The following is a 26,492-nucleotide window of genomic DNA, read 5'->3' on the forward strand; positions in this document are numbered from 1 at the left end:
ATTTTTACTAAAAGATTGTGTTTTAAAGATTGACAGAATTATAAAAATGAGAAAAAAAATTTAAAAGATATAAAGAATCTAAAAAAGAGGCTAAAAAAGCGATTAGTATGGCAAGATATGATAATTTTTATAATAAATTAGGTACTAAAGATGGTGAAAAATGATATATATCAAATTGCTAAAGCTATAAAAGGGCAAAGATTTAGGTAATATTAGATGCATTAAAAATGAATATCAAAACATATTGGTTAATGATAATAAGATTATGGAAAGATAAAAAAAATATTTTTATAAATTATTTAATGAATATTCCACATAGGACTTTGATTTAATGATAAATAATAGTGGTAGATTTAATAATCATTCATTTATTCATAAAATTAAAGCTAATAAAGCAAAAGACGCATTAAAGAAGATGAAAATAACTAAGAGTGCGGGGTCTGATGGTATGCCTATTGAAGTTTGAAAAAATTTAGGGGATAAGGGAGTAGCTTAGTTAATTAACTTATTTAACAAAATTATAAAATTCAAAAGGATGTTTAATGAATGTAGAAAGAGTTTTTTAGTGCTAATTTATAAAAATAGGAGTGACATTCAAAATTATTCAAATTTTAGAGGAATTAAAATCATAAGCTATACTATGAAACTTTGGGAAAGAGTTGCCGAAAGTAGGATAAGGCTTGAAACAAATATTTCTGAAAGTCAATTTCGTTTTATATAAGGAAGATCAACAATAGAAACTATTTATTTATTAAGACAATTAATTAAAAAGTATAGAGAGAAAAAGAAAGACTTGCATATGATTTTTATTAATTTAGAAAAAGCCTATGAAAGAGTTCATAGAGATTTATTATGGTGGGTTTTAGAGAAGAAAGGTGTATCCATTAATTATATTGATGTTATTAAAGATATGTATGATAATGTAACTACTGATGTTAGAACTATATGAAATGTGTTTAGAAAGCTTCCTATTAGCATAGGATTACACCAAGGATTCACATTAAGTCCCTATCTTTTCACATTGAAAATAGATGAATTTATTGGTTACTTACATGATAGACCTCCTTGATATATGTTATTTACTGATGATATTATCTTAGTTGATAAGAACCTAAGTGGAATTAATTATAAACTTAAGCTACGGAGGTAAACCTTAGAAACTAAAAGTTTTAGATTAAGTAGTACTAAAACTGATTATATAAAATGTAATCTTAATGATTCTAGAAATAGACAAAAGAATATAGTTAAATTGAATAAACAAGAAATCTCTTTAAGTAAAAGTTTTAGGTATATTGGATCAATTATTTAACAAGATAAAGAGATTGATGAAGATATTACTCATAGAGTAAAAACAAGATGGTCATAATGATGAGGGGCATCAGGAGTCTTGCTAAATAGATAAATATTTAAGTTGAGTAACTTGCTAAATATGTAAAGCAAGGAGGCAAAGAAGTATCGTTCTAGTGGTGGGCAATGATGGGCAAGCAACTCTCGATTCACATGTTTGCAATGCATGAGACACCCTAAACACAGGGTTTTAAATATGTACATATATGTAAACCGAATCGCACCATTCCAAAAAGGCATGGTGCACATCCTATTTTACACCTAGACTAGTAAATACCAGTTGGTACTAACCGATCCCTACAAAATTGCATTTTCTGATGTAAAATAGGACCAAGATGACTAGTCAACAAATCCTTCATTTATTCTTCTGAAAGCTTCAACCTTGATATTTGAACAAGATCTACTTCTATACTATATTACATGCTCTAATTACATACTAATGATACAATCATAGTTGATTAAAAGATTAGATGTCAAGCTTGTATTTTCTTTTTATATGAAATTGGCTTACTTCAATTAGTCAAAAATGTTTTATTTATTTCCTCATATATCTCATTTTCTTCTTACTAATTTCATTGTCTGAAAACTCCAAACTTGGGCTGAAAGTCAAAATTTTAAATCAGAACTCCAATAGCTAAAACTGAACCTGTTGTCAGAAATATCTTATGATCTAGTACAAAATTGAGAAAAAAGACAAATGTACCAATTCTGTTATCTACAGGAGAAATAAGAAATCCAGAAGACATTACCCAAGAAATAGAGAAAAAAACATTGATAAATAACGTCTCAGACCAAACATAACACTAATAAGCATCTTTTCCTTATTGCAATATAAAACAAGTTGACCAAATAGTATACAAAAAAATTTGGAGACAAAAAATGATAAAATTGAGATTTTCTCACATGAGATCGTCTAGATCTTGGAATCCAAATAATTGCACTGCCATCACGAGAACAGGTAACAATATTATCATGAGTGAACCTGCAGCAAAAAGAACTTCAAGTTAATATTGATAGCAAGACTTAATTGGCATATCTGTTCTAGCTCCTAAGATTCACAATCCACTAAGAATATTGCTTTACAGAACAAATTAAATGACAGTGGAAAGAAACAACATAAACCAACCAGGAATTCTTGAACTTAGGAAGACTGTCTTCCTTCAAAGCATCAGCTATCGAAGATCTAGACCCCACAGCACAGCCACTGATTGAAGAGAAACAAACCATGATCAGAACAGCTAGCAATATAAACACATTTTAACCAAATAAACTCACCTGAATTGCACATAATTGACATCATTCTCGTGACCAGATAGAAGGTCCATTTCATGATTTGGTTGTTCAGAATCATCAGTGTTGCTCTTACAAGCATTCCATACCTGAGAAACAACTTGCACATAAGGTGTCATATATCAGAACTCTTTGGCAACATAATTTTTAAAACCAATCTTTAGATAATGTACACGAGCCACAAGATTTACCCGGGCATATGTATCTGAGCTACCAGTGACAAATACGGTTCCATTAGCATTAAATGCACAACACAAGATTTGACGTGTTTGTTGACCAGCACTAGAAGGATCAGTGCCCTTTCCTGGCATTTGTTTCATCAATTGTAACTTCAAATCTCAAAGTTGAGCAACATAACATATTTTTCAAAAAAATAATCACAAACTAACCAGTTAAAGAATCTGGAGGCTTTGGGATGTAAATTCGTGGCTTGGCAAGTGACTGCCTGGCATCCCAGATACGGCATGTACCATCATCAGACGATCTGTTCAATCAGAATCATTGCTAATAACAAAAGAACATGCAATATTGGAAAAGAGAAAAGAGTACAACTATATAATTTCTATGACAAAAATAACGTTTCAGGTGCATAAGAGATTCAAAAGCCCCAGCTAATAGATTCAAATAAATCATTTTACGATTAAGCAAAAGTGAAAATGAAAACATATTGGCAAAAAACAATTATAAAAGTTCTGAAAATTATTAACTTAGATCCACAAGCAACTTATTAACTTATTATAAAACTTATAAACTTATAAAAGTTCTGAAACTTAATAACTTATTATTAACTTATTATTAACTTATAAAAGTTCCGAAACTTATTAACTTATTATTAACTTATAAAAGTTCTGAAACTTAATAACTTATTAACTTATTATAAAACTCAAGCAACAAGAGGAACTAAATTAAAAGAAAAACAAATTTTTTTTTAAAGTCACCTAAAACACTAGGGACAAGCATATTATCTACTTCACATGAATTTTAGACTTCAATTCTCTCATTCACACTCATAGATGGAGTCCTTGGATTTTGACCTTTTGGCCTCCTCGTTGCAGGTTTCCAGTAAATGAAAAAGAATTCTTGCATTCTGATGGAAGTACAGTAACTCTCCAAAGTTAGCATTAACTTTGGACCCCTTCTTTTAAATATTCATATAATGAATGGTGGGCAGAACCTTATAGGGATAAGACTTTTAGGATGTTAGGTAGATGGATTTTTATTTTGTACCATGTGGTCGACCGCAGAAATGGAAAATTCAATAAAAACTGATAGAAATTAGTGGCTGCTTTTATGAATTGTTTATGGCTGAATCTCAGTGTTAAACAAGGTGCTGAACTAATGTCGCATACGAGACCAATATAAGAAAGATTTGAATTGATGTCAGTGCACTTTTGTGTTTTTATGAACTATAGTAATGTCTGCAATTTTATGAAGGTTTTTAATAGATATGAGACTAGAGAAAAGTGGTTGATCAAAAGGCATGATATTGTAGGCAAGCTAGCTGCAACCAATCTATAATTATCACTGTGTGCATGCTCAGACAAGATCTAGGGCTGATACAACTGAAAATTCTAGGATTAGCAAAAGAATAACTTGAATAAGTTTCAGGAGGGTTTAGAATGTGTAAAAGAGATACCGATTGCTTCTAACAAGAAACATAAACCTACAAGGAAAAAGAATAAAAATGACTGGCTTTCATTTTCTTTCATTATTTTTCTCACAATCTTCAACATAACTATCTAATAGATCAATGGGCTTAGCCTCCATATAAGCTTATAAAAGTATAAGCAATCTAGCTCTTTTGATCCAGAATAATCTGGGAAAATACAACCTATCAAATCCTATCTAAAAAGATATAGATCTTACAAAAGTTAATTCTGAATGACTTAACAAATATCCCAAGCTAACCCATAATAGAAATCTTAACTCAAGTATAACTCAAAGTAGGAGCTTCATAATTCCAAAAGCAAAACGAAAAGTAATAACAAAATCAACAACAAGGCCATAATATCCCAATTATTTGGGGTCATTTAAATGGATTTATTGCTGTCATAGAGCTATGTAAAAAAATTATATTTTTAGCTAAATTAAGAGTATTTAAATCTGTATTTATAGTTAGCATCTATAAGTCTTCTTAGAGTGTGTTCATACTATCTTAAATGATTTTTTCTTGTTTTATATTTTATCTAAACTACACCTAATTATTCTTAAACAAAAATATCTTGCTTACTATCTTTCTTAATATTTCCATACTAACATATGTCATTTTTAACTACTCAAAACTCAAATTTATAAAGTATCACTGGTTTAACAACTACCTTATAGAATTATTCTTCAAATCTAAAAGGTACTCAGTGATTATACAAAGCTGCTCTTGATGCCTCTCTCCACCTTAACGATCTAGTCTTTACTTCATGGAAAATATCTTCATCAATTTCTCCATCATTATGTTGAATCAATCCAAGATAACAAAAACTGTTACTTGTTGAGACTTGTCCATCCTACTTCACTATGTCCTCAAGTTTACTCCTAGTATTACTAAAATTGCATATCTTAGTATCTCAACCTATACCACTCGGAATCACTAATAGAAAGTAATAAATTGAATACCAATCTGTGGTGGAAAAGGATAATTTTCACTGTAGTAACAATATTCTCAAAATCCCTAAGACAAACAAAAATGCAGCAAGATGATTAAACTCTGAAAAATTCTAGAGCACCAAACTGTTCCAGAACTAATCACTGCTTTTCCATCTATCTAATGATTGTCCAGTTCTCCTTGACAAAGTATTTCAAAACTTATGTTTATCGATCTAACAGCCAACTGGTACAAGGACCGGATAGTTTCGCCATGGCTCTGTTTGAAACTAAGCTTATTGGTCGATAAGCTCACGTAGCAAGCCATGGCTCAGTTTGAGATAGGTCGAGCAGTACCAAGGTGTACTGCACAGTGAATTGATACCAGATCCTTTTTTTATGTTTTTATTTTTTGTTGACAGCTACTGACAATTGTTTTTTGTTAATCCTCTCTTTCTCCTATTTTGCAGCCTCCTTGTCCTCCTCCTTTATGCTACTGTCTCTTCATCCAAGTCCTCCTTGTCCTTACCACCACCTCCACATTGCCACCTCTCCTGTTCCTCCTCTTCAGCCTCATCCCTTCTCTCTCTCTCTAGGCTTGGCGGTACCTACTGGTACCAACACATACTGAATGTCAGAGTGCTGACCAGTAGTATCCTGAACCAACAGGATAAGGATTTTAAACCTTACTGACCATTACCACCATAGGATACCAGTGCAAAGACCAGGGTACTAGAATAATAATCAATTTTTAAGTATTCATTTTTGTCGGCATATTGAAGGTTACAATACCATACCAGCCTGATATGTACAAGTCCAATGACATTTGACACAGGTACCCGTACATATATGCACTTTGATTAACCAATGTCATTTACTTGGTATTTCAAAAACTGTATGCTGAAGAAAATACATTGTGAAATTAGAATATGACTTTTGGTCCAAATTAAAAAGGAAGGTTTCAGGGGAAAAATACAAATAGTTTTCCGTCTTAATGCACATAGCAAAAACCTGTATACTCTGATACATGAGTAAATGAACAAGTTACAAAAGGTAAAAAAGCAAAAAACCAACAAATTTCATTGCCACAAAAAAAAGAACTAAAAGAAAATCCAGCAAATATCTTCATTGGCATAAAAGCTTCCATGCAAAATGGAAATGCCAATTCCTTATGGATATCAAGGGGATCAGAGTTCAAGTTCTTCAAAATTCTAGCATTCCTGGCTTTCCACAATTTCCAACACAATAAATTTCAGAGCCAACCCAATTTTTTCTCCAAACTTAAATTACAAAATAACACCTCCAATCTCACCATAGATCTTGAAAAACAATCAATTAGCAACGAAGACTAGGACTGAAGAGAGAAGCTCCTTAGCTTCAGAAAGAACCTAGGAGCCAAGTAAAAAATCATTGTAAGAAGAAAAGTGCATGACTAGCCCCACCATCCAACCTTGTTCAACTAGAAGATTGTCCAAACAAATTCTGTCTTTGGCAACAAACAACATAACACAACCTTTTAAACAGAGAATTCCAAATTATCATGTCTAAACTGCAATGTCTACCTACTTAAGAAATTTACTGGAAAGAAGCTATAAAGATAACTACAACCATAACAAGGTTTGCCGTACCATAGTATACCGCTCGGTATGGGCGGTACGTATCAATCCGATAGGGAACTAGTATGGGTGGTATATACCAATTTGTCTATATGCCCTACTATATCTTGTGTTGGTACATCAGTACAATTCGGTATATATCATACTAATGGCTGGTCAGTACATCGGTACAAACCGGAAAGGCGAACCATGAACTAGATAACCTCCATAAACTCTTTATTTGAGCCCTTTGACATAGGTAAAATGAAAAGGAGAGAGAGAGAGAGAGAGAGAGTAGCTCACTAAACCAAGGAAAGTCCAACAGCCATTTTAGAGTACTAGAGCTCCATAAGTTATAAACATCATGCCACAGCATGGTTGAAGCAAATTAGTTAGCTGTGGAACAAGCCTCAAAAAGATAAGGAAGTACACTTGAAACAGACTAAAAAGAGAAATTGAACAATTGATCAAGTTGGGGATCCATCCAAATTTGAATCCATTTACCACTTAGCTTAACCACTGCAAAGCATCTTCCACCTCTAGTGTCCCTCTTCAGATAGGAGCAATATTTTAACGACAACTATTTTGCCAAGCCCTAACTATTTGAACTAGATAATTCCAACCTATAAAAGATCCCCAGAATGAAGTTGCAACAATCATTTCCTGAAGCAAGGGCCACAATCAATATCCTCCAACGAAAGACAATTGTGAAAAGATTAGTAGATCAGGAAAAATTGTAATGTCTATTTTTCTCAAAACTGAGCAAGGTTTTAAAAAGAGCAATTCAAAGTTTGATAGGCCAAAATACTTTTACTTTTGTAAATCCTTCGACTTTTGGGATTATCAAAGTAGCTAAGATTATGCAAACATAAACATATCATATTTTGATTTAAACATGGTATCACTTTAAAAAATAAATGAAAATTTGAGTAGTCATTTGAGCAACTGCCCAAGAACTTTTATGGTTAAGGGACAAATAGAAACCTGTAGCTTAATTGAATAAAAATAATAATCAAGGAAGGATGACTAACATTGCCACAGCAATTGTTATATTGTGAGCTTGATCTCTTCCAAATACTCAACATCATGCTCCAAATTTTTATCACTCATATAAACAAGCAGTTAGGCATTATAATAAAAAAAATTGTCATCAATTTATAGTGAAGGCTCTGATTTACACCAAGCTCTCACTGAGAAAATTGCAACATTACTTCCATATTATCGCCAGCAATTCTAAAGAATGCCATTATCTTGTTCAGTAAATAAAGGTTCTGCTGGTGGTAAAATATCATAATAGATACATGAGTTTAATCATTTAAATTCTTCAATTCACATTTTAATTTGGAATGTTTTCATCAACAGAGTTAGCAAAATATAAACTGGATCTTGGAGATAAATCTGCAATTTGAAACAAACACACAAGTGTAAATTCTAAAATTTTCAAGAGGATCATATTGCAAGTTGCACAAAGGTAAGATTTATAGGGCCATAACTGGATATCCTAAATGCCAAAGATTCAAAAGAGGCATAAATCGGTAGACAATATAATGTAAGAACTTACGAAAGCAGCTGGTAAACAGCCGAAGGCCTGGGACTAAAGGCAATAGCAGTCACAGCTCCAGCATGCCCCTTCAACACTGATATTGGATGTCCATCAGGTAAACGCCACTGCATTGACAAGGTAAAACTATCAACACTTGAGATAACACGCAAATCAAGCTGAAATTTCAACATAAACAGCACATTAATAGATGATGAGATGAACTGACAACTCTAATGATGAAGTCATTTGCAGAAGATGCCACCACAGCATTATTTGAACTGACAGCCAGGTCAGTTATGTCGCCCTTCATGACACAGACAAAATAAAGAATGATAGTCAAAGATAAAATAATATAAAATCTTGCAGTCAAAGATAAAATACATTGAAAAACCATGAAGACTCACTTCATGTCCTCGGCAGCTAGCCAGGCAAAATGCAGTTTCCATTGACCAGATCTTCACAAGTCGATCATCAGAACCCGTTATAACGTACCTCCCAGAGCGATCAAATGTAGCTACAGTTATGAACATTTGCATAATGTCAAATTACAGTTAACCAAAACATCTTGATGAAATGACTAATCTAACACCAGAAGCAACCAAATTATGGAGAGGATCAGCCTGCCAGAAGATACATCACAATTGTGGCATATTGATATAACTTTTTAATTAAAGCAACAAAAGAAAAGACCTAAAATTCTACTGGTGATAACCCAAGAAGAGAAGGAAAACCAGAAATGAGGACCAACGAATGAAATATTAATCCAATGGGACCAAGCCAGTGTCAAGCAAGTACTTGCAACACATAAGCATAGGTAGATCAGCTATTTAAAGTGATAAGCACAACCAGTTCTCTGCATTCTCCTAACCTTACGTAGTTATTGGAATTCTAGGTCATGATAGTAAATGAAAGTGAAGCAAAGATCATAGAAAATTCATAATGATTAACATAATATCCAAAATCCACCTTTTAGGAATCACAGAAGATAATAGCAAGTCTAAGCTACTAAAAGCTGGAAGTATAGAGTGGACATAAAGTACAAATATTCTTAGAATGACTTGATCTAATCTTTGAGAGGGAAAATGGTGACCAAGCATTCATAAAGTAAAGATTTATACACAATATACACAATTTGTTAGAAAGCTAAACCAAAGATCATTCATTCACAATCCTAATCTTACCAAAAACTACTCTATTGTCATGTCTAGCTCCTTACTAAAACTACTCCGGTGCATCTCTCTACTCTGCATGTCTCTCTTCCTCGCTCTCCTCTTCCTCCAAAACTCCAACCATGCCAAGTAACATTGCAATTAACATGTCTAGCTCCAGCTGAAACTATTCTATCAAACCTGGCTATCAACCTACCAGCTAGCCCAATCTAAGACATGCCTAAGGTATGCAATAACTATGCCAAGATGAAGTTTGATGAAAGAATTATTGTGCATATTGGGAAGAGTTAGAAAACACCAGGTCAAAAAGATATCAGCACAAGTCATGCTGATCCACAACAAAGATGCAGACATATGGCCAGGCCAGAATAAGCCTTTGCCACCAAACAAATGGGTCCATTTACCTGCATAGCACAGAACTCTGTCACAGTGCTTTTAAAAGCACTAGGTGCCAAGGCCTCAAAACACCCGAGGCACTCACCTAGGCGCCTGCCCGAGCGAAGCAAGGCACCCTAATATATTAAAATATTAAAATATATATTACGATTGCTAAATATGATGATAAAAATAAAAATGCCACATCAAATTGAAATCATATAGCCGGCTTGAAATATATATTACAGGAAATGAAGATCAACGAGAGGAATGCAGTAAAGCAGATATGGGGTTTTTAGCTGGCTTGAAATGACTCTATTATCCTTGAGAAGCAACAGTAGGTTTACCTAAATGGGTTGATTCCATATCAATGTACATATAATCATGTCCCAATTCGACCATTCAAAATCTTCCATATGACATTAGATCAAGCAAATCTAGATATGAGTTGAGCTCCAAGCGATGTGATTCTTTGACTGCTATGCCTGAGTTGACACATAATTTGAGCTCAATCCCACTCGATAGGGTGAGTCAATTGGCGTCTTGACGCAACAAAATTGACACCAAGTATGCCGCTTATTGCGATTTAATACTTAGTGCCCTACTTATTGCATTTATATTCACGTCCGTTCAAAAGGGATCAACTTCTATTGTCCCCCAATTCCATTTCCTTCAAAACCCTAGCTTTTCTTCTTCCGATGAACGATTATGTCTTCTGCCCTCCCATCCATCGTCGGGCACTAATCGATTCCATTGTATTCGCCTTCAAGTCAGTGCCCTCCTCACTTGGGCCCCTTTCTATTCCAATCTCTTGTGCTACACAACTTTCACTCAGGCGATCACTCGAGGCACCCGGCACCTGGGTTCAAGCGAGTGCCCAAGCAGTGCTTCAATGAATCACATCGCTTGGAGGTCATGCGAGGCACTCAATCCTCATCACGCCTCACTCGAGTGCCTATTAAAAACACTGTTCTGTTATGCCAAAAAGGTATAAGTATTGCCACCATTCCACGAACAGTCCTTGGTACAAGGAGAGAGAAACTATATTCTATATTGAAATTCAAAAGTGAAGAAAGCATTGAGGCTCCTTTCTTTGTAATCATGGTAACCGATTCCTAAATACACTTTTTTTTTGTTCTTTTCATAAATTTTATATGAGGTGAAATATAAAGAACATCATACAAGTTCATAATTAGATGTTTTCTGCATAATACCTTTACTCCACAACCTTTACTTTCCCATTATATTATTTTGCTTCTTTCACATCAACTTCTTTATTCTAATTTAAACCCACTACTAATTTATTATAATCCATGTTTATACCAAGTTACCAACAACTTTATCTCTTTATAAGTATTAGAGGGAAAAGGTGGATTTGAAAAGATAATGTGGATAAGGCTTGTCCTTGACTATCAACGTTAACAATCAATTCAAAATTACTAAAAATCAATAGATGGACCAAGGAAGCTGTGTCATCCAAATGTACTTGATTACCAAATAAAATGTTATGTTTTCTCAAAACTATAAACAGTTGCAGCCAATAGGAGAAAAGAAAATTAATGTATGGCATAGCATCATGGTGTGATGAAAATAAATGTCTATCGTGATATATACCTTGCATCTTTTGGACGAAGCACACATAAATTTTTCTCCAACATTAAAACAATGATCACTGGACAATTACATTTTTGCTTCCTTGCTATGTTCATGAAGCACAGACAACCATTATGAGTTGAGTGTGGGAGTGACAAGAAAGGATAAAGTTTAGAAGAACCAAGATGCTCATTCAAGTGTTTTTTTGCATGTCCCAATGAAGGTAAATTTTCTTAGCTGACCATGATGAGTCACCATTCCCCCGAAGAATTAACCATAAGTCACAAATTCACCTAAGCCATAAACTAAAAGGTTGCCTGTTCAAGTTAACTTCTGTATCATTCATTTAACAGGTGTTTGTTTTTCGTCCCATCATTTATGATGTTATATCATGCACTCAATAAAAGTCTTTTCCTTTTGTCCTACCATTTATGACATTGTATGTGCACTTAACAGAACTCTTTGCTTTTTGCCCTATCATTTATTATATCAGTTTAGATCTTTCTTTCCAAGTTAATTGCAAAAAAGAGAGAATTAGTTTAGGTTGTCAAAGGACAGGAAAACAAGAACAAGTCATCATGCCTAGTTAAGCTAGAAACTGTAAATTCATTTAAATGGTCAATTCAAATGCTATGTAGAAGCTACAAACACTCGCAGTCAATGAACATTATTATTTTATTACAAAAGATTAAACTTTGTAGTGTATTGCATCGGATAATTCTTTGTAATGTATTACAAAAAACATACAGTATGGATTTAACAGTTTAACAGTTTGATAAATATTTTGCTCAAAACTTTCCTTTTTGATATGTTATCCATGTGGTAACACAACATGGTGAGCATAACACCAGATATATAAATAGCACAGGATGGAGGATTGCAACACGTTACACAGTTGTATAAGCAAATTAAAGGTATATAACTAGCGAATTGCTTATAATTTACAGTTTACACACTTTTTATTGAAATTGACTATTTAGACTTCACCAGTGATTTAAAAAGGCACTAGGGCGAGGCGAGGCGAGGCCCGAGCGCCTCGCTTCACTTCCAAGCGGCGTGCTTCAAAGAGGCGCCGCCCGGGCGCTTCGGGCGAGCGCCTGGGTTAAACCAGTCGCTGCCCGACCCTAACCCTGCTCTTTGCCGCTGTCGCTCCCGCTGCTCGCCGCTGTCACTGCTCGCTACCGATCCTGCTGTCGTCGCTCCCGCTCCCCCTGCTCGCCGTTGCCGCTGCTCGCCGCTGCCGCTGTCGTCGCTCGCCAGTCCCACTTTCGCTGCTCGCTGCTCCCGCTGCCGCTGCCGCTTCCTCTTTTCTTAGTCAGCACCCCCTTACACTCCTCTTCCTTCTTCTTCTTCTATATACTGTTAACAGTATACTAATAATAGTATTTATATTTATTAGATTAATAATATATTATTTTAAATTTTTAAACTTTTTGTTAATGTCACATTATGATTTTGTATCTTAGATTTTCTTAATTTAATAGCATATTTTTATTTAAAATTTTTTAAATAAGTATATTTATTAATTATATTATATATTTTATATTTTAACACCTCGCATCGCTCGGGCGAGCGCATAATGCCTCGGGCATTTTTGGACCTTAGCGTCTTTTGGCGCCTAGCGCTTTTTAAATCATTAGACTTCACAACAAAATAAGATTTTATCCATCAGGACCTGTTGCACAACAGGTTAAAATACATTACTACATTTCCTCGGGTAAAGCTTGATATTTATATAACCAAAAAGAAAGCATCAAACACAGTGATGGAGCACTTTTTAACTTTCTCTACATTCAACAGTTTGGTTGTTACAGGCCTGGCCAGTTGGATTCACATTTGGTTTCTTCAGACCTACTGAAGGTGTAGGTCAAGATTGTTGTAACATAATCCAACCATTTTGAAAAATCATCAGTCCATTCATAGTAATCATGGTCTTATGGAAATGGTTCGCTTTAGGTTATGCTGATCCCACTATAATGCTTGACAAGACAGCAAGACCTTATGACACCCCTTCTTAATTAAACAGATTTGAAAATTTAAACAACAGAAATTTGGAGACATCAACTTTCCTAAATCCTTGTCAGTCTTTGGTGCTTAAATCAAACATGTCCTCACAAAACATTTGGTAATCATCATTCATTGGATCAGTTGGTGCTCAAATGACTCAAAATGGATGATAGACTGGACGCAACTAGAATCAATCTGCACTCCATTGGACATGAGAAAATCCAACCAATACCCATGGAATCCAGTCATATCTAGCCAGTTCAAAAGGACCCCAACCAGTTCATGGTAACTGCAAGAAAATAAATCCAGTGATCTAACAGATCCAAACACAATAGTAAATCCCGTGGCCAATCCTATCAGTCAACATTATGAACCTTGAAATTAGATAGATTAGTTTAATCCATAGTTAATAGAAAATGTTGCTTTTGGTATTAACGAGATGAACAAACATATTTGGGTTTATTTCATCGAATATTCATGTCATGAAATTCAATAATAGGCAAAATCCTGAGGCCGATGCTATCAATCAACATTATGAACCTTGAAATTCAATAGATTGGTTTAATCCATAGTTAATAGAAGATGTTCATTTTGGCATTAATGAGACGAACATACATATGGGTTTATTTCATCGAATATTCATGTCATGAAATTCAATAGGCAATATAGTAGTTTAGTGAAAGATACTGAACTTGCTATGGTAAGACCAAAGGATGATCACATTATGTTTGATAAAAACTCTTGGTGAATCGCACTTGATTTAACAAGCACATAAAAATTAAAAACTGATGCTTTTAAATGAAAAAATTGCAGATAAAATCTAAACTGAAACGAAAAGTCCAACATGATGCACCCAACTATAAGGAAAGGCAGAAGGAAGAGCGTCCAAGCTCCAATAAGGCTTCGCTCCTTGAGTGCTCTGATCTACGACCACCGTTGCGCTAACTAAAGCCGTGTGTGTTGGTGACCGGCCTAAACTCGCACTACATTAATAACATAAGGCACCTTTGGGCAATAAGCGACCTTTCGTTGTGTGTAAGTGAATGAGATTGAATTTCATTGGTTAGGAGGTGTCCTTCATACTTTCACACTGGCCTAACCCCAATTTGAAACTCGTATTCAGCCCTGATCTGATACTCACTCGTTACCTGACTTTTAGAACTGACTCTTGCTTTAAGAAATGTCGACAAAAGAATATTTGATAGGCACAGTTCTGTTGCTAATAGAGTATTAGCACATTTACCTTCCTTGTTCAGCTATGTGCCTAGGAAAACCAAGAATTCAACAACAGAGTGTCCTGCGTTTACCACTTCTGGTCTTGATACGAGGCCTGATCCAGATCCTGATACAACTTCTATTCCCGACCTGCTAACAGCTGACTTAAGGAGGAATAGTCCTACAACTGCAGGATGAAACAAGCAGCAAGTAGGATGGTACATCCTAAAAGATGAACATAAACTGAAAAGTCTGAAAAACTGATGTGTCATTGCCAAAATTTCAAATAGTGGTTCACGTGGTATCTACCAACCGTTATGTGCTAGTTCGACAAAATACCAGTATTGGACCATATGATTTGGTACCAACGTCTTAGCTAGTTTTGCCTAGGCCATGTAGCATCCTTAAATCACCAACTCGCAACGAGTCAACCTCCTGCATAATCTCATGCGGTCCACTAAGGACTTGCACAGAAAGAAGACAGATTACCAATGAATGAACAAATGCACATGCAAAAGCTCATCATTAGCATCCTTAGTCCTTCGAAGTCTCAGAATCACACAAGCATAATTGAACAAAACACTTCATTAGGCAACTAAAAATGGACACACATTGCTCTCTTGGAATGATCACTTGACAAAGGGCCCAAGACTAGTCCGCGCTCACAAAGTCTGCAGAACAATTGCCTGCACAACACACACTGTAAGGCTATGTGACAACTAACCTGAATACTACCAGAGACCCATCCAGCCCTGTCCGGATTCTAGGGTGCTGATATGGCTGACTTTTCTCTGACCATTTCCACATGTGAAATCCCTGCATGGTGTGGGCAAAAGGATCCATTTTTGGGCAATTTTGTCTCATCAATGGATGATTGCAAACTATGCTTATAAGCCAAAACAGCTACACTATCCAACCAAAAAGGGTTGTCAAGTCTACTATAAACCCCTTACAAGCTACCTAAGACAGGAATAAACTTAAAAGGTAGACGATTGTGCGGCAAAGTTTGTGTGTTGTGAGCCTGCACAAGTGATCCATGACAGATCTGTATTACCACCTAGTTCAGTTTGAAACAAACAGACCAAATAGAATATTAATAAACACCTATTTTCCTACAACTCAAGCTGGAATTTAGAAAAGAATACCACCAATTTCCTCTTTAAGGAAACAAATGGTCTGACACTTTGCTGTATTGCCATATTAGACTAGAAAACAATATAAAAGAAAGTTCATATATAATGTAAACTTAAGTTGCACTGGTCCTATTCTAACATTGTTCATAAATAATTATAAACATCAAGTGGAACTGTTACATTAAAGAAGGTAAATTAACAATACCACAATAGACGGCATTCTGATGTCCCCTCAACTTTTTTAATATCTCCATTTTTTGCACCAAAGTTGATGGTTTCGCAATGACATAACATGCTGCACGAATAGATGGAGCACGATGGTGTTTTGTGAAACCACCACCTATCTCCCTTAATCCTAACCCATGGACCTGATCAGCCTGCATATGTGGCCAACGCAGATAACCTGGCAACTTACTGGCTCCTTTATCCTCTCTATCCTTGTCAGCTGCAAGGTAAAACGGGGACTAGGGGTGAGAGAGTTGAGACAAAAGATAGAGGAAAACAAAATGCAGGCAAGAACAAGAAAAAAAAATTTATCAAAAGGATAAAGCTATTGTATGAGCTTAAACATGATACAATGGCAAGCATCATAAGAAAATAGAGTATACAAAGGTCACATACATTCAAGAAGAGAAAAGGAACCAGATCCCAGAAGTGTAGGAACATCAGCAGCATTTGAAACTCCTCCAATCACGCCCGGTAAATGAGTTGAATTGAGAATCAATTGTTTCAATAGCTTTATTAAGTGATCCTTTTCTACATGAGGGTACCTGAAAAAGAACAAATAATGAAGTCAAACAGGTAAAGAAGGATAGTTGGTTAGTTCAAAGACACCAAAAAATAAATCAAACTTCAAATTGATGGGGTACAGTTATAGAACTATCAACAGTTATTATGTATTATGTTTCTCAAGAAAAATTTGTGTCTAGTGGAGCACACTCTGCAAGATTTTTGCCAATTGTAACATATATAGTGTACATTTGGCAAGGTGGAATGCATTTACATTTGTGCACAACAATTCATGTATATTAAAGGTATCATCAAAACACCATCTGTAAAGAAAAGCATGTTCAATTCAATGTTCTTATATATGACTTCATATATTCTGATCTATTTCAATATCTAAAGGTGAAGATTATTCCTGAAACATGCATGATGCTGACTTTATCAGAAAGTGCACACTCAAAAGAAAAATAAAAGCACAAAAACATGGTTACCAAAACACAAATATTAGTCTGTTTCAACTTTCAACCACATATGATCAGCTTCACTTGAAGCAAACCAAAAAAACAGGATCATTTAAATGCTTGTCAATTTGTCCTAGAGACATTCAATTATCATGCTAGTAAAATTACTTCTTGGTTACTTTTTAACATGGTTCAAAATCTCAGGTATCGAACCTACAACGGCCTTGGCTGGACCAATACAGGTCCTGTTTGTACAGGCGTACAGACACATGGTATGCTGGTATGTGCTGCCGCACCATGAAGGGGGGAGGAGGAGGCCGAGGAGGAGGAGGAGGAGAGAAGGAGAAGAGAAGGGAAGGAGGTAGGTAGGCAAGCAGCAGCAGGTGGTTTGTGGCAAGCAGCAACAGTGCCCCACATTTTGGATATGTGTTGGACAGACAGTTTGAGGGCACCACAATTATTTTACATTGTCAAGTAGGATAGTATTGTTAATCTTAAAGTTCTTTTAACTATTTCATATTTTCATCTGAACTTTCCAGTAATCTCTCCGAAAGATGAACTATCCTTGTGAACAGTGAATGAAGGTGATAATGCAGTGGCCCATGCTGAAAAGTTCAACTGACAGCTCTACAGTTTTCCCCTCCCTTGGGCTACTTATATAACTAGAACTTAATCCAATTAAACTAAAATCCTTAATAAAATAGTTTAAATCAAGGTTTGCTTTCTCTAGTACTGGAAACGTTTCAACAATTTGGTGGAATGATACATGCTGATTTGTACTAGTGTACTGACACATGGTACATTGGTGCATACCGGTGTTTCGACTAATGATTCAAAAAATGCTAGGGGCCAAAAGGCGCCAAGGTCTAAAATCGCCCGAGCGAAGCGAGGCGCTAAAAAATAAAAATATATAATATAATTAATAAATATAATTATTTAAATAAAAATATAATATTAAATTAAAAAAATCTTACAAAATCATAATATCACATTAACAAAAAATCTCAAAATTCAAAACAATAACAATAATTTCAAATAAATAAAAATTAATAGTATTAAAATCAAAATAATATATTATTAATCTAATAAATAAAAAAATATTATTACTAGTATACAGTTAACAGTATACTATTAATATATTGTTAACAATATACTATTGAGTCGATGTGAGAAGAGGTAGCAACGAGCAACGGTAGCGGGAGCGGGAGAGGCGAGCGGCGATAGTGGCAGCGGCAGCTGTAGCAACGAAAAGTGGAAGCGGCAGCAGGAGTGGCGAGCGACGACAATGGCAACGACAATGGTAGCGGTAGCAGCGTGTAGGGGGAGAGTGAGCGGGAGCGACGAGCGGTGATAGTGGCAGCGGTAGTGGTAAGCAACGACAGCGGGAGCGGCGGGCGACAATAGTGGCAACGATAGCAGCGAGCAGCGGGAGCAGTAACAGTGAGCAGCGACAACGGCAGCGATAGCAGCGAGCAGCGACAACGGCAGCGACAACGGGGGCGGCAACGACGAGCAGGGTTAGAGTTGGGAAGTCGCGAGAGAAAGGCTGATATCGATGCTTTAGTTGGTTCGATTGAACCAACTAAAGCACCGAAGACCGAACCAGACCTAAAACGTTGGTTCGATCACCTAGTTTAACTCGGGCGCTCGCCCGAAGCGCCCAACACCTGGGCTCGGGTGAGCGCCCAAGCGGCGCCTCTTTGAAGCGCGCCACTTGGAAATGAGATGAGGCGCTCGGGCCTCGCCTCGTCCGAGCACCCAGGCGAGCGCCCAAGCGCCTATTGAAATCACTGGTTTCGACAAGGAAGAAAAAGAAGTTGAAGAGGAAGGATCGGTAGAGGAACAAAGGAGGTAGGAGAAAGGAAGAAGGAAGAAGAAGAAGAAAGAAAGGAGGAGAAGTGCAACGATAACTAAGAAGCAGCAGCAGCATTAAAGGAATGCGACAACATTACAGCAGCGAAGAGGCAGCGTCGCTGTAACATTGCAGCAGCGTAGAGGCAGTGCCACTGCAGCATCGCAGCGGCGAAGCAACGATGAGGCAGCGCCATTGCAGAGGCAAAGTGGTGAAGAGGTAGTGCTGCTACAGCATCACGGCGGAGAAGCGGCAAAGAGGCAGTGTCGCTGCAGCATCGTAGCGGTGAAGCGACAAAGAGGCAGTGCTGCGGCTTCGTACACCAGAAGAGCCCTAATCTGCTTTTTTCTATTTTTTTAATGCTGAAATGGACTAGGCCCACAACTTTTTCATTTTTTTTTATATTATAATTTGGACCACCCAAAACAAGGTGGTCTGCATATTGGTCACCCGAAACGCGGGGTTCTGCATATCAGTCCATGCCCGGACCGATACATACCGCTTGTACCATTTCGTGCGATACAGCAATCCTTGGTATAAATCAACTAAAAACTTGGAAAAGAAACTCAATATGATGGGTCGCAAATTAATTCTTGTGAACTCAGTCTATCCAGTTTCCTATTTAAAACATGTCTATTTTATTCAGGTGATTAGAAGCTAGATGTTATGAGGCATGCATTCTTGAGGAGAGATTGTAATGATGACCAAAAATGTTGGTGTTGAGTTGCTCGGTTAGTAGTTTGCAAGGAATTTTGCATCACAATAAGTTTCTATAACCCTCTTTGGCAAATGGTAAAGGAAGTTGTCTAATTGCAAGGACCTTTCGAGGAAAGTTCTAATCAGATAAAATTACTTGACAGGCTTCTTTCTTCTGGGATTATTGTGCCAAGAAAAGCTCCTTTCTGGAAAAGAATTCCAATGGCTCAACACCATTTCAGCAGTTTCCACTTTTGTTCTAGGAGATGGACATTTTACAAGATTCCAGAAACATCATTGAAACATTTTTTTCCTTTTTTTTTTTTCCAAGTTCCCCAGTCATCAAAGCCAAATATTCATATTGCTAGGGATTTCAGAAATGGACCTTCTAGTTACTTTAAATTCTGATCAGTTGTCAGAGTTGCTAATTATTTCCACCAGGGCTTCTACAAATGAATGACAACTAACTCCTAATAGTTCCTTTTCTGTTTTATCTCTATACATCTTTATCCATTATGGTGGCTCCCATCGGGTATATAACAAGATTATTTGAGAAACATTTGTCCTTTACAATGAGGATTTCATCACTAACAATATCTGGCCTGACTGATGTAGCCAGCCCCAACATAATCTTGTCCAGTCATCAATAAGGACTGTTTAACTGATGATAGGGGTTGTACAGTCCCCAGTAATAGTCAATCAGGTTGTTGGATTGATGGGGAACTATGTAACTTTATAAAGGATTTTTAAAAAATTTATTCTAGGCAAAGAAATCAACAAAAATTCATCAATTAATTGGCCTAGAAATTCTAAGAGTTATATTGAAAATTAAAAAAAATCTTTCAGTCTTTCTAGGGACTACAAAAAAGAGTTTTTTATATTAAGTGCACTTATTTAAGTATCTTAGAAGTCATATTTTGAATTTCTAAAAAGCATACTAATTCCCTAGGAGATTACTCTTGGGAATCATTGTTTTCATTAATTGTATCAAGGCTCCTAAACCCCTATAAATGGTGGAGCTTCTCAATGGATCAAGCATTTTTCAAATTTGAATGAAAAGAATTACATCGTCTCTAGTCTCTTACTCCCCTCTCTTATCTCACACTTCTCTTTCTTTCTCTTCCCCTCTTTTTCTCTCTACTTCCCTACACTGTTCTACATCATGGATCCTAGTAAAGGGCTAACCAACCTTGCCTGCAGCATGTAATGATGACATGACATGACCATATTGACACCTTTGAAGGAATGACTATCTAATGGTACTTTATTCTCTTTGCTCACACCAAGAACCTGGACCCATAGTTTGACATCCTGAGTACTGGACACTTGCTGGCTCGGCTGGACCGGTATGGGTCTGGTACACATCAGCATACCATCATCACATGGTACACCAACATGTTCCATGAAACCTGTTTTTAAGATTTGAGTATCTATGGTGTTGGAAGCATGTGCAATGGTCCATTCTGCCAACCCAACAAGCTATTGGACTGGTATATACTAGTCCGGATGAAATGTAGAACCATGACTGGACCATCTTTTCTTCAGGTGCAAACAGACATTGGATGTAGGAAATCTTTTAATTTATGCAACAAATCGCACCCTCCTGTATACATAAAAGATAATGATCATCTTCAAATTTTCCAAGTCACAATTTTTTTTAATTAATTTTGTTTTTTCAATTTCCCAAAACAAACTTAAGCACCAATTTATTTAAAAAGAGTTCCTCGAAAAGAAAGTTTTGCTGAAGCCAAGGCAATATTTTCCCAAAAACAGAAAGACTGTTAAAATGCACATGAGACAGCTTGCAAAAGAATCTAGAAATAATCAATTCCAATCTTGTCATATGATGTAATTTAATTACCAAGCCTATTTGGTTAGTTTCTGATCTTGGCCAATCAACTCACAGATAAATAAGATTCTAACTCTGTAAGTTCAGTAACCATGAGTCATCCAAATGCCATAATTATATAACTCAATTTGGTTATAGAAACATTTTTTTAAAAAAAAGGCAACAAAAATAATAATGAATCAAACAGTTGAAACATAATTAGTTAGACCAGATTACCTAGACTTTTAAAACAAACGTTATGAAATGTATTGGAGATGCAATCACAAGTTGGATGCCTATCCAAATCGTCAATTACGGGTCTCAAATATTAAGTGAGAGATGTGGATTATTTTGCTTTAAGAGGGCTCCTGTAAACACCTTTTCACATATCACGATCTAGTATCACATATGAAATATTAACATTTATCAATCCAATTTGTCGGTTGTATCCTTCTGTCCCATTATCACTTCAAAAAGTCGGAAACACCGTCCCAATGTGGTTCTGCTCTTATCCACCAAACAGTGAGTAGCATAGCCCATATCAAAAAGAGAGAATCAGGTACCAAATCAAAGAGTTTTCTGAAAGCATCATATCTACGAGGCAACAAGCATCATGGAGTGGAACATGGCAGCCGTAGAAGATAAGAACAGATTTTGATAGGCAAAAGAAGAAATATAGAGAAAGAGAGAGGTAATAGGGACAACATGACATTAGAATCTCAATAAATTTTGATTAATTTAACATAAAGACACCATACAATGATGTATCATATGACCTCTATTTACAGAATAAACGCTAAAAAGTTATACTCTAGAATGACTTCAAACAATAATGGAGACTTAGCAAATAAAGATTGCATCTTCTGTGCACTAATCCTCATCTTCTCCCAACCATGGGCCGCTTAATACTAGTACTAGAATGCCACCATGAAGCATTTTATCTATTTTTTCACAAATCCTACTGAATGGTACTTTTTATTCCCTTCCTTGAAACAAGGGCACCTAGCCAGCTTTTTTTAAGTCCTAGACTCCTAGATGAGCATATGACAGAACTGATTGGAGGGTCAAATGAACAGTGGCTTTTGGATAAATAATAGGACTCTTAATAGACCAACTCAAAATGAAAATCAATCCTAGCTTTGGTCACTCATTGCTTTCTGACTAACTGGCATCCAGTAAAAACAGAGATAAATATAATTCATATCAAAGACAATTCAGACCAAGCTAAACCAATCAAGATTCAATACATCTACCAGATTATCACTCAAAAAATAAAGGAAAAATAGAAAATTCAAGACTCACCAAAACTGAATCTAAACATAACCAGATCTAATTTAGAGATACTTGACTTGCATCACATTTTCAAAACAAAGAAAAATAATAAATCAACATTCATTCTCGTTTTTCTGGAGAATTATATTTTTTCCCATACATAAAAAGATATTAATGACATTTTTTGTTTACAATAAGAGTGATTTTTAAATTAACACAATCCTAAAGGGCACACAAAAATTAAAAGTACAAGTGTCACAGAAAGGAACTACAAGAACAACAATACCATACTTCAAAATTCTAAAACTAAAGCATGACCTAAAATGTCTCAAATCATAAGGAGAATTAAGATATATCATGCATTACTCGAATACATGGTTTCAGATCTCAACCATCCAGGTAGATAATTGACCAGTAATTACCAATCCGACTAAGTACCCATATCAAAACATATAGCTTGATGCAACACAATACAATTTATTTTAATTTATTATTTTTTTCACGATACAGGGCAGTATGGGTCCGTATCTTGCCATGTATATTGATATTGTATTACTCCAGTAGGTTAAATAAACCAATATCAGACCAAGATTGAATCCTTGGTTGCAATAATATTCATGTAAAACTAAAATATGAGTTGCAATCAAAACTCAAAACTGCAGTTTAGGAATTCAAAATCATTAATACAAAAACAACTTTAGGACTGGAAAATACAAAATACAGTTGATACCCTCGAGTTCAGATGTGGATGAACACTCTTATAGTGTGGGAAAAAAGCCAACAACAATTACCATGATCAATGGATGTATTAGAATACTAGGCAAATGCTAAGAGCCCAACAAGGTACTAATGCAACATAAGCTAAGTATACACACAGATTCTAGTGCATCAACCAAATAAAAGGATGCAAATATAAAATTATATACCTCTCGGCCAACTTGATATAGCAAAGAGGCAGAGACATGCCATCATCATCTTCATCACCACTTCGTGCACCACAACGTGAATACCAAGCATGATATCTTCTGGGTAGAAGTTGATGCTCCAAAAGCTCATTCCAAAGCTGTCCATAAGTCCTCTTACATGGACCAGACGATAAAAAGTGCATAATCAAGAAGTACACTTCCCTAATGTCAATATCTACATCAGCCTCCACCGGGAAGGTTGATGTATTCTTTTGGTTGACAGGATTGACCTTCTCAAGCACCCTTTCAGAAAAATTCAAAGGTGCCATACTGACAGAAGTTTCATCTCCAAAAGATTTGTACTTTCTAGATGCCATCTTCAACGAGCCACCTGTAACTTAAAACAAGTAATGAACAATTAGCAACCTCAAAACAGAGCTAAATACTAAAGAAAATTAGGATGACAGAGATACTTTAAGTGAAAAACATGCTAATTTTGAAGGAAGGACAAGCTAATGACAAGAAAGCCCAAGAGGATCAAGACACCTAAGTTTCTCTCAAGTCTCTAAATTAAACATAGGTTACAGAATATAACTTGTAACGTATTTGCAGTCATCATATTCTTGAGACATATGATAGAACTAGCAACTAGATGAAAGATTGGCTACTTAAACAAAAATAATAAAGAGTGGACGTTCGCCGTCTTATATGGATTCTTATCTTTAGTTATGTCTGCTAAATTCCAATATAGGTGTCAAATAACAGGTATTTTTCTATGTCTAGTCCATCCTAGTCCAAAACATTGGACCAACAAACTTGGGAAGAAACATGCTTCAAATGTGCCATAAGATACAGGAATTACGTGTATCATGGTAAGTATCTCCATTGATATACCATGGTATGTCATTGTTGTGCAAAAAATATGAACTGATTGTTCATATTGGGAATACCAAATCCATCCATAACTAACATGCTCTCTTACATACATAACTTGCTGATTTAAATTTTGCCGCTCTCAATTTAAATTTGAGGGTAGGCCTTGGTACAATGGTAAAGTTAGTGGCTTGAAAGACCAGGATTCAAATCATGGAAACAGACTCTCTATGTAAGATAGAGGTTATATTGACCCTCCCCTAACCTTGTATTGACGGGAGCCTCTTGCTTGCACAATACACCCCTTACTTTCAAATCCACCTGCATGCAAACCTTCCCAAAGTCCTTTTTTCTCACCAATGCCAGCAGAAAGTGTCACATCCCAGATTTTAAAAAAATAAACCATCATTTTATTATTCATAATTTATAGATGAGTCTTTTTCTTATCTTTGAATTCAAATCCCTATCTTTACAATACTAAATTTTTTTTAACTAAAAAAAGGAATCACATCTTCTTAGTAGGGCCACAAGTAACAAAAAAATCTCATCTACCCAAGCCTTAGATTTATTACAAAATAATAGGTTACTCTGAAAATAAATATAGGATAAAAACATATTAGCAACTGCACATATTGATAGGAACCTCCAAAAAAATCATAAAAATAATCTTCGACATTCATGAAACATATATAAATGTCAACAATTTAATATGATAACATATCAATTCATTATGAAACTTATGTATCAGAAAAACAATTATAATTCTTATGTAATAAATAAAATCATATATTAATAACATGCAACACATCTCAATAATATACATAACAGTCAGATAACAAATATTTATATCACACTCGATGGTATACTCTCCCAATAACAGATGGAGAGGCATACTCTACAAAATGGATTCCTCATAACAACAGATGAAGAGAATCCATATTTCACTCTCAATAGCGGATAGAGTGTCATCCCTCACCCGTCCAAGTGGGGACACGTTCCTCGCAATAGCAGATAGAGAAACCATCTAACTGTCAGATCTAACAACCTGCTAATCACCAGAAGGAATCGCCCTACTTGCACTCGGCAATGATACATAGCCAACTATGATCATTCATTTACATTCATCGATTGATTCATACATGCATCCAAGAAGTGATATGATAAAATATTATGAGAGACCATGACTAATGTATGACATGCTAGAATATGTCTATTGGTGGCTCCACATTGTGATGAACCCGCAGCTCCTTTCACAAGTTGCATTCCACTATAGACCACTTGGCATAGTCACATATACTCCATGATAACAATCACATCAATGTCATCAATTTAATCTAAAAAATAAGAGAAAATCAATAATCATTTCTAAATGACACATTCAGATAAAACTTTTAAGTTTATCAAATCATAAAAACATAAAACATCAATATCTCAATAGTCCTCAATCAACTAGAATCCTACTTGAATAGCCTAATTGACTTGAACTAAATTCAATTTAATTAGGACCTTGCTATATAAGCTGGTCTGGCTAATCAACTTAACTCAAGTGAGATCCTAATTTGACCCCTTTTATTAAATTATATTCTAATATTTTCAAAAGTACTTTAAAATATTAAAAAACAATTAACCTCAAATCCATTCTTTTTCCTAAATTAACTAATTTAGATTTATGATTTTAAATTTAAAACTAATTAAACTATAAAAATTCATACATAATTCTTTAAAACATAAATATATCTAATTAAATGAATTAAAACTATTATTAAATTAACTGATCAATCTAACATCATAAGTCAATCGCCATTATTTATTAATCATAAATTTTCAAAATTAAAATATGATTATACATCATACAAATTATAATAATTATAATATTAAATATTTTAAAATATGAATAAAAGGTGATAATAAAAAATAAATGAACCTACCTCTCCTTTGGGAATCCTTTCCTCAATCCTCCCATGGCCAGTTGTGAGAGGAATGAGGAACGGGGAGCCCCCTTTTATATAGGAGAAAATGAGTTCTCTCCGAAAAG

At 35.4% G+C, this 26,492-nt stretch overlaps 1 protein-coding gene across 2 annotated transcripts in view; it reads right to left on the minus strand.

Annotated features, from left to right (window-relative positions):
* LOC135652771 (uncharacterized) overlaps positions 1–26,492 on the minus strand; it is a 52,683-nt gene that overhangs the window by 19,112 nt on the left and 7,079 nt on the right. The window contains exons 2-12 of one of the 2 annotated variants that reach the window (XM_065174000.1): positions 23,606–23,975; positions 16,466–16,614; positions 16,050–16,289; positions 8,757–8,866; positions 8,579–8,656; positions 8,371–8,477; positions 3,027–3,121; positions 2,829–2,941; positions 2,623–2,726; positions 2,474–2,551; positions 2,251–2,329 (exon numbers count right to left, since the gene is read on the minus strand). In XM_065174000.1, the coding sequence (XP_065030072.1) occupies positions 2,251–2,329; positions 2,474–2,551; positions 2,623–2,726; positions 2,829–2,941; positions 3,027–3,121; positions 8,371–8,477; positions 8,579–8,656; positions 8,757–8,866; positions 16,050–16,289; positions 16,466–16,614; positions 23,606–23,961 (1,509 nt within the window). In that variant the 5' untranslated portion in view covers positions 23,962–23,975. Of the gene's footprint in view, positions 1–2,250; positions 2,330–2,473; positions 2,552–2,622; positions 2,727–2,828; positions 2,942–3,026; positions 3,122–8,370; positions 8,478–8,578; positions 8,657–8,756; positions 8,867–16,049; positions 16,290–16,465; positions 16,615–23,605; positions 23,982–26,492 lie in introns of both variants that reach the window. The other variant, XM_065174001.1, reaches the window with a different exon arrangement.

Source organism: Musa acuminata, chromosome BXJ3-11 (genome assembly GCF_036884655.1).
Source record: "Musa acuminata AAA Group cultivar baxijiao chromosome BXJ3-11, Cavendish_Baxijiao_AAA, whole genome shotgun sequence".
NCBI lineage: Eukaryota > Viridiplantae > Streptophyta > Magnoliopsida > Zingiberales > Musaceae > Musa > Musa acuminata.